Below are 8,934 nucleotides of genomic sequence, written 5' to 3'. Positions count from 1 at the left end.
TAAGAGCATTTCCGTATTTTTTCTATTTTAATGGGGCTTTGAGCAACCTGGTCAAGTGGAAAGTGGCCCTGCACATAGCAGGGAGGTTCGAACCAGATGATCTTTAAGGTCCCTTCCAACCCAAACCATCCTATGATTATACGATTCTCACCCCCTGGGTTTAAATATATTTATTTTACATCTGCTGCTGCAGAGTTCAGCTTTCCTTCAACTGTATTTCCCTATCAGCATCTGTCTGTGTAGCACCTGCACTTCTAGATGGGAGAGCGCTATGGGTTTGAAAAGTGTACAGGTGTGGTCCTCTTCAGCATTGCTAGCTGAGTGCTAGGATGAGGAACCAGAGGGACGAGTGAGAAGCTGATGACCCTCCTTCAGTATCTGTGCCCCACTCTCATCATCTGTCAACTGCTGCATTTCCTCAAGGACCTTAACCACTTTCTTAAGTTTTAGATGTTGAGAAGAGAAACTGCTCAGGACCTCATGTGCCCTGTTACTATTAGCATGACTGGGAATACATCCTGCCCAACAGCTGATTTTCCTACACCCTAGAGGACAGAGTTTCTTTAGCACTGACTCTGCGGGGTCCTGTCGTCAGTGATCTGCCACGCTGGACATGCTGGGAATCTGATGCCTCCCTCGCCTGTATATTGCCTAGTTGGCTAGACTGCTGCTTTTTGTTTTGATAACTAAAAGGAAGTCTGTTATCGATACGTGCTTTGGTGCCCTGAATTTTGAACACATCTCTTGTTTACTGTAACCTTCTTTTAGTAGAGGAACACAGAGGCTCCAGCACCCAACCATGTCTTCAAAAAAGAAGAGCGCCTTCATCTCCAAGCAAGCTCTACATGGGTACACTTTGGGGTGCCTTGCTAGGTTTGCAGCTTCCCTAATATGTTCCTGTTCAACCTAAAACCCACACATTGGGGGGGGGGGGGGGGGGGGTGTTGGGGAGAAATGTGTAAACTGGGAGAGCTCTCTGTATGCTACAGGGAAGCCCTCAAGTCAGAGGTTGAGAGAGTTGTGGGTGCTTTGCTTTTCGCAAAGAAGCTTGCAGTCTAGGGATCAGAGAAAGAAAGAAAGAAAAGGCTGTAGATCTGAGACCATCCTTGTCTGAGAAGCCCTGCCACAAGGCATCTTCAAGACTTCGTTGTATCATTAGAGGGAGCTGAATGCTGGAGTCCAGAACAACAGGGCTCAGGGCCAAACAGTGTCAGCTCAGCGAGATGGTCACCATCTTGCACCATGAGTCATCTGTCAGGACAGGGTGCAAGGCCAGTGCTGTGCCTTCTGGCGATGTTTCTCCCTAGTTGGTTCCCTAGTGCTATGACTGCTTTTCAGCTTCATCTCCCCATGCATCTGGTCAGGCTGGTTGGTGGAGGCGAGATGCAGTAGTTAGCCAAGACTGGCAAGAATTGCCCTCAGCGTGGCTGAGATGCTGCCTCTTGAGCTACTAAGATTAGCCTCAAAAGCCTGTTTTCTTAGTCTTATTTTGTAATTAACTGTGTTTAATGCTGATTCTCTGTATATTAAATCAGTTTGACCTGTGAAGGACAGGAACAGAGATGTCACTTATTCTGCTATTAAATACGTCCTGAAGAAAACCAGCTGGCAAAGTACAAGGCACAACCTTTTACTTACTTCTGTAGTTGCCTTTTGAAATCCCCCCATATTCCATTTTTTTCCGGGAGTTTTGTGCTCCTGCTGTGGGTTTGAAGCATTGCCAGGGAGAGAGCTCTCTACAGGACTCTGCCACTGCATCCTTGTGTCTTAAATCGTTGAGTGCACCTCAACGCAGTGGTAAGAAAATGAGCAGTTAATGTTGCTCAAGTGTTAATTGTGCCAGAAATTAAGAATGTATTTTCAGAGCCCCAACCCAGCAGTACTAAGAGCATTCAATTAATGTGTTTGTGTGATTTCCCTGAATGGGTGGCAGGAATCTGCCTGATCACTTGGCTCTAGGCGTAGCACGCACAGGCTGTAGCAGCCCATGATTGCACATTAAGCTTGGTTTTTCTTCCATCCGAAGAAATCAGAGAAAATCAGGGTATGTGGAAAGTCTTGTCTGTAAGTCCCCTCAGACTTGGCAGGTGGTCCTTTGGGCCTCTGGTGCTGTTGAAGCCAGTGGCACTGCCCTGCAAACGGAGTAGGAAATCGAGGTGAAATACCCTTGCTCTACTACAATGCGTTAATAGCTGGAGCAGAAGATCTCACTGGAAGAGAAATAACTGTGTATGCTTACTTTTTCTGTACCTCCCTGTAGGGAAGGTAAGGTGCCTCCTGTGCTATAAGCAGTATTTAAATTCTGTGGATAGGCACAGGCATTGCAGAGACGTTAAATTGTCTGTAATTGGGCAAAATGTTAAAAATTCTTCCAATACCTTATGAAGACAGTTTTGCAGTGTTATGTTGTGTAATTGAAGAGATAATCAGACCCTAGGACAAGAGGAAACAGCCTCAAGTCACACCCGGGAGGATTAGATTGGATATGAGGAAAAATTTCTTCACTGAAAGGGTGGTCAAGCATTGGAATGGGCAGCCCAGGGAGGTGGTGGAATCACCATCCTTGGAAGTGTTTAAAAAATGCATAGATGCAGTGCTGAAGGACATGGTTTAGTGGTGGACTTGGCAGTCCTGAGTTAACAGTTGGGATTGATGATCTTCAAGGTCTTTTCCAACCTAAGTGATTCTATGATTCTAATTAGACCCTTCCTTTTAATATTGCTCAATGAGTTAAGTCCTCCAAGCTTCCCATGCAACCTGTTCGAATAGCATGATGTCCCAATATAAATTGAGGAATTATTGAAATTCAGAAGTGTTAAGTCTTAAATCGGCAGGAGGAAAATATGTAATGGCGATATATTGAGTGGAGAGCATTATGCAGGAGGTCACCAAAACACATACAGTGTCTGAAATTATAGGAGAGCTAGGTTTGGCACTGACCACTAATAACACATATGAGGTATTCAGGACAAGGGTAATCAATGCTACAGGTCACTCTGCTCAGCTGGTCATGAATATATTATCTCCTGCAGAAGCCTCACTCTTCCTTCTTTACAATATCACACTGTTGTTCAAAAGCATTACAAAAGCTTTTGCTCATTTGGAAATGTAAATTACTACCTTCTGTGCCGCCAGAGGTACAGCATACCATCAAGACAGAAGAATCAGTGTGAAGCCATACATTTGGGGCTATGTAGTGTTGCTTTCTTGCTTTTACCAGGGACATTTAATGTTTTTCTAACCACCTTACTTAACTGTGGCCAGCCACAGCCTCAGACAGGGGGAGCAACTGCTGTGTAAGTTTCTCCAATTGCTGGGTCTGGTGCCTTTTAATCTTGCTGGCTCTTTCCCTTTAAAAACCAGGTGCTTGCACGGAAATGCATCATCCGTACTCCCTAGAGCCCTGATAGCCACATAGTGAAAGCTTGTGCCTTTAACCTTAACCTATTATGAGGTAGAAAGGAGCCTGAATTAAAGCCCAGGTAGAAAAGGCTGTTTTGAAATTTGGAAACATTTATTTTGGGAGCTGCAGTTGGCTCCAGATGTATGCCTCCCCACACAGCACAGCGCAGATCCACATGTCTAGCCAATGCATTTGCACTCTTACCCTGAAATTGTTCTTCCATTGAGCCTGCAGTTTCCCATCCAAATGAATGAGACTTCTCAATGCAAAGGGGTTTGCAGTCCCAGCACCAGAGGACAGTCGTTTGGCAAGTGTCTCGGCCTGAAAGAGGCTGGAGCAAACTCTAGGCAAGCAAAACCAAAGCATGCATGCATGCCTTTGCATTCCTGTCTCGCTTCTCTGAACAGAGATCTTTCAGCTGTCAAAACCATACTGTTATGCTGGCGCATTCTCACTTCTCCCTCAGTGATATTTTATGGGGCCTGTCTTCTCCCACACCTTTGGGGAGAAGGCCCCACAGAACCAGCAGCCCCCAGGGCTGGGTGTGCAGAAGCTGCTGGGGGCCCCACCGTGCTGGAAGAAGAAGGGGTCTGTGCCACGACCACAGGTGGCTTTTGGATTAGGGCCCCCAACGCCTCTTGGAGGAGGTTCTTGGCTGTAGAAACTGGTGCTGAGCATTTAGCAATTAAAAAGCGCACTGCATTTATTTATTCTGACTGCAAGGAGTTTTGTCTGAAGGGACGCAGCTTCTTCAGCAGCATTATTATGCATGGTGAATAATGCGCATAAAAATATCCAGCCAGTTCTGGGGCTGGGCTTTTTAAATAGTGCTTATATGTTTTTAACTCGTTAACACTGTAAGTCTTCAAGTTCTTGTAAATCATGTAAGTATTACAGTATTTTCAATGTTTTATTCCAAGTCATACTAAAGCTTGTTTCTCAGAGTCATAGGACCAGACTCTATGAATGTCCACCAAAGTATTTGACTCTTAAATTCTCTGTTTGTGTCACAAGGGAGTATATTTATGTCATACGGGAATAGTCTCCAGCTTAAAATAGGGATCTCTGTTCTACAGGATCTGAGCAAAATACATAAAGATGTAGATTCTATAAAATTTCTCCCTGGAGTTTTTATTTTATACATAAATCTGTATCAGTCGTATTTCAGTGTATGGGTATTTCATTTTGCTCTATGAAATTAGTCTAAGGCTGCTGCTATTGAGGTATCTCAAGTAGTTTATGAAGCTTGGTATGTCCCAAGTGTTGAGGTTGGGTTTTTTCTTCTTAAAGATTTTTGTAAAGTTAAAATTTATTTGTATTTTGTTCAGCTTGTCTGCATATTATCCAGTGTGTATCAGAGGAAAGGCTTTTAATATATATATAAAATGTTCACATACTGAAGTAAATTAATAAAGCTTCCTTTTCATGTGAAAGAGGTAAAGAAAAGTACTTGGCCAATACAGTACCATTAATCTATTCTCTTTTCTCCTTTCTCTCTTTACCTCTCTCTCTACAATAGAAGTGGAACAAAAAGGTAATTAAATACCTTTCCAATTATATATATATATATATTACTTATGTATAGGCTAAGTTATTTAACAGTTTAACGTTTTAGTTGAAATACTTTGTCATTAATTCTCACTACTTTTTTGTTAAAGTTTATTTAGTATCTCTGCTGCTCAACTTCACCAGATAACTCATTTTTGCTGAAAATTTTTTACCAGTGCCACTTTTTTCATTAAATTTCTATTCAAAGGTTTAGATAACTGATGCTTCTCCTGGCCCAAAGATTTTAGAAAGTGTGCATATGTATGTATGTATGTGCATAAGTATATCTAATTACAGCATAAAAATCTCTTGGAAATGGCGCCCCTTTATTCAGCAACTCTGGGTGGATACTTGGAGTCCAATAGAGCAATGTACTTTTACACCAGTTACTAAATCTGATTTTCATCCTGTCTCACTCTCCAGAGGCTATTACCAATTGCTGCATTTCCGAAAATAATTGGTTATGCTCTAAGCAGGGAGCATGAATGCAGGATCCAATCTGCCAGCCCTGAGCTACCAGGAGCGTGGTGGGACACCTCTTCACACCTCCCTGCTGCCCATCCCATTGTCATGGTTATTGTGCTACTCATGCTCACAGAGATCAGCATTACAAATAACCAACAAATATTCTCCCTGCAAAGCGGGTGCAGTGCCTCCAGGTCAGGAGGGTGCTACCAGGGATGATGAGGGCTGAGTGAGCCAGTTTTGCTCTACAGCATCCCACCTTTTGTCTCTCCATCCAGCTGGATGGCCTCTTGGCGTTGGCATTCTCGTGATGCCAAGGTCAGCCAGGCACCACTCGAGCCTCCTCCCAGGCAGTGAGCATGCCCTGGCCCCTCTCAGCCCCCCTGAAGTCTGAGCAGCAAAGCACCCCCAGTTAGTCAAACTGCTCTTCTGTGCTCCTCTCATGTAACAATAGAAGGTATATGTTTTTAAGTTTAAATTACTACTATATTTAACAGGACATTTTTTAACTGATTAAAATCTAGACCTTGGGTTCCTCTCCAGTAAACTTTATTCTTTTCCTTCCTTCTTTCCTTTCTTCCTTCCTTCCTTGTCTTTTCCTTTCAGCATCCATACGTCATTCATTTTTAATTGTGTGGACTGCATGTTTCCTGTGTCCTGTAGCAGCTTTGAAAGCCTCATTTCTAGTTACACTACAGACCTGTAGATGGGTGTTTCCCCCTCTGCTCCCTCTGCTTTAAACGCTTTTCCTAGTTGCTTAGGGATTCGCCTCTGCTTTGCTGTTGGTACCCTGTAAATATTTAATATTGCTTGGGCTGTAAGGATGGGAATTTCTTTCTCTTATTTCCATTTCTAGGCCACTCTTCTGTGGGCTGTTAAATAAATATGTGGATCAATTCCCCAGGAGTTTACCCCTTCACCTAGTAGGTACAGATTCACTGCAGAATATAATCTGGAAATACAAACCCAGAAATCCTTTGGGGGCACATATTCATTTCAGAGTTTACAAAGGCGAATGGTCCAAGTAAGTACATCTGTAAAAACAGATTTGAAAAGCAGTAAGAAAATGAGCCACAGTTAATAGAGAAAGCTGGGGAGGGGGAGGCGTGGAGTGATATCAGTTTGGTGGAGCAAATCTCTTTGTAGAGACATGGCCAGCAGGAAGGCTAGTCTCCAGCTACAAGGCATTGCTCTTGGATTTCCTCTGATCTCAGGTGTCCTCTGCTCCAGAACTAAAAGCTGTTGAGGTGTTTGGTCCATCCACCCCAGCCTGTCATTAACTTTTTTTTTTTGTTTTAAAATCTTTTTTCCCCTCTGACAGTTTTTCTTTGCCCTGGACTGCTGAAAGGAGTATACCAGAGCGAACACTTGTTTGAATCTGACCACCAATCTGGTGCCTGGTGCAAGGACCCTCTGCAGGCGTCTGACAAGATCTACTACATGCCCTGGACACCATACCGGACAGACACGCTGACGGAGTACTCCTCCAAGGATGACTTCATTGCTGGGAGGCCAACTACAACCTACAAACTCCCGCACCGGGTGGACGGCACAGGGTTCGTGGTGTATGATGGGGCTTTGTTCTTCAACAAGGAGCGAACCAGGAACATAGTCAAGTTTGACTTGCGGACAAGGATAAAAAGCGGGGAGGCTATTATAGCTAATGCAAATTACCACGACACCTCTCCCTACCGCTGGGGAGGCAAGTCTGATATAGACCTGGCTGTGGATGAGAACGGGCTATGGGTAATCTATGCAACAGAACAAAATAATGGCAAAATAGTCATTAGTCAGTTAAACCCTTACACGTTAAGGATTGAAGGGACGTGGGATACTGCATATGACAAGAGGTCAGCTTCTAATGCCTTCATGATCTGTGGGATTTTATATGTGGTGAAGTCTGTGTATGAAGATGATGACAATGAAGCCACAGGGAATAAAATAGACTACATCTATAACACTGACCAAAGCAAGGATAGCATGGTGGATGTGCCCTTTCCAAACTCCTACCAGTACATTGCTGCTGTGGATTATAATCCCCGGGACAACCTCCTTTATGTATGGAACAACTATCATGTTGTGAAATATTCTTTGGATTTTGGCCCACTGGACAGCAGAGCAGGTAAGAGTTTTAATACTGAGCCAAAATCTGAATCGGGCTGTCTGTTTTTCTTGCAAATAGGGTATAAAATTGAAGTACAGTCCTGTCTTACTTATTTGCCTGCTGTCTGTAAATTAAGCCCTACCCCAAGACTGTGTTGGATATTAAGACATTAATACATGCAGAATATTTTTTTTTATAATCTTAGTTTGAAATGAAATGAAGAAAGGAGTGTGCTATCCATAACTAACCTGAAACAGTCCTCAAATGTCCATGCCTTTGTTTGCATCATAGGGTAGCAGTCTTTTCTCCTTAGTTGAATTTTCCTCCATACATCAGATTATCTTCCCTTCTTCAGGAATTTTGGCAAAACAAAGCATGGAAGCTGCTGTCACTGCAAACAGCTGGGTGGAAACTGCCAGCCAGCTTAAATGGTTTTGTTGGATTAAACTGGAGCAGTTTGGGCTGTTTAAGGAAGCCACCACCAATTGCATGCATGTGCATGCACCCACAAGTGTGGGTCTAGAGTCGGGGGGAGAGGGGGGTCAACAACAAAATCCTCCAAATTGTTGATGTCTTAAAGCTGCTTTTTTTTAAAAAAAAAAAAAAAAGCATTTCATGACAGCTATACTTTCTGTAAAAGAGGAGCATCTGGCTCCCAGAGGATTCCCAGCTTTTCCACCTTTTTTTTCTGTTAGAAATTATGCCGGTAATTACTTAGTTGGATTATATTCCCTTAACGTTACCAACTTCATTGTTTTGCAAGTATTATGTTCACAGTTGCCACTTCATTAGTAAAATGACTTAGCCTAGATTGTGGCCAAACTCATGTAACGGTTCAAGAATTTCTAAACAGCATTTGCTCAGTCATTTTCAAATGTTTACTGCTATACATGATGTAGTCATAGTTATCAGGTTGTTCCTGTGGTGGACTGTGTACTTCAGAAAGGCTGAAAAACTAAGAGGAAAGGTAGAATTAATATAATTTGGACAGTAAACAATTTGATTCATAACATGGCTATTCCCAAAACATACTTCTTTGTTAGTAAGAAACTCGGAAGTGGATGAGTGGATTCAGGGCTTCAGATTGCAAAAGAGAAGTCAAGAGGTTTCTGTTTGCTGAGCTTTTATTTTTCTTTTCCTGTGTGCAGCCTGTTATCCATATAAAAAATGAATCAAGAAATGCTGACAGAAACTCTGGATATGAAAATCTTGGGGGGGTGGAATAAAAATAGTAAAATGGCAATGAATTTCTCATTTTTATACAAAAATGTAAGGAAGGGGAGAAGGAAATCTTGAGAGGTAGATGAACAAAACCAAGTGACTATTAAGAGAGGAGCAGGAATGTTTTCAATTATGTTGACCTCTGCAAGATCTCAGATGAGCAAAAAATGAAGTAATACTTCTCATTCTCCCG

At 42.7% G+C, this 8,934-nt stretch overlaps 1 protein-coding gene across 1 annotated transcript in view; it reads left to right on the top strand.

Moving 5' to 3' along the window:
- Positions 1–799: 799 nt before the first annotated feature.
- ADGRL3 (adhesion G protein-coupled receptor L3) overlaps positions 800–8,934 on the top strand; it is a 186,694-nt gene continuing 178,559 nt past the window's right edge. Inside the window, exons 1-4 of the mRNA XM_037393353.1 lie at positions 800–849; positions 2,261–2,265; positions 4,923–4,937; positions 6,738–7,538. Coding sequence (XP_037249250.1) covers positions 800–849; positions 2,261–2,265; positions 4,923–4,937; positions 6,738–7,538 — 871 coding nt within the window. The remainder of the gene's footprint in view (positions 850–2,260; positions 2,266–4,922; positions 4,938–6,737; positions 7,539–8,934) is intronic.

This window comes from Falco rusticolus, chromosome 1 (genome assembly GCF_015220075.1).
Source record: "Falco rusticolus isolate bFalRus1 chromosome 1, bFalRus1.pri, whole genome shotgun sequence".
Lineage (NCBI taxonomy): Eukaryota > Metazoa > Chordata > Aves > Falconiformes > Falconidae > Falco > Falco rusticolus.
Note: the sequence above shows the minus strand (reverse complement) of the source record. Positions and strands in the feature narration are given on the sequence as shown.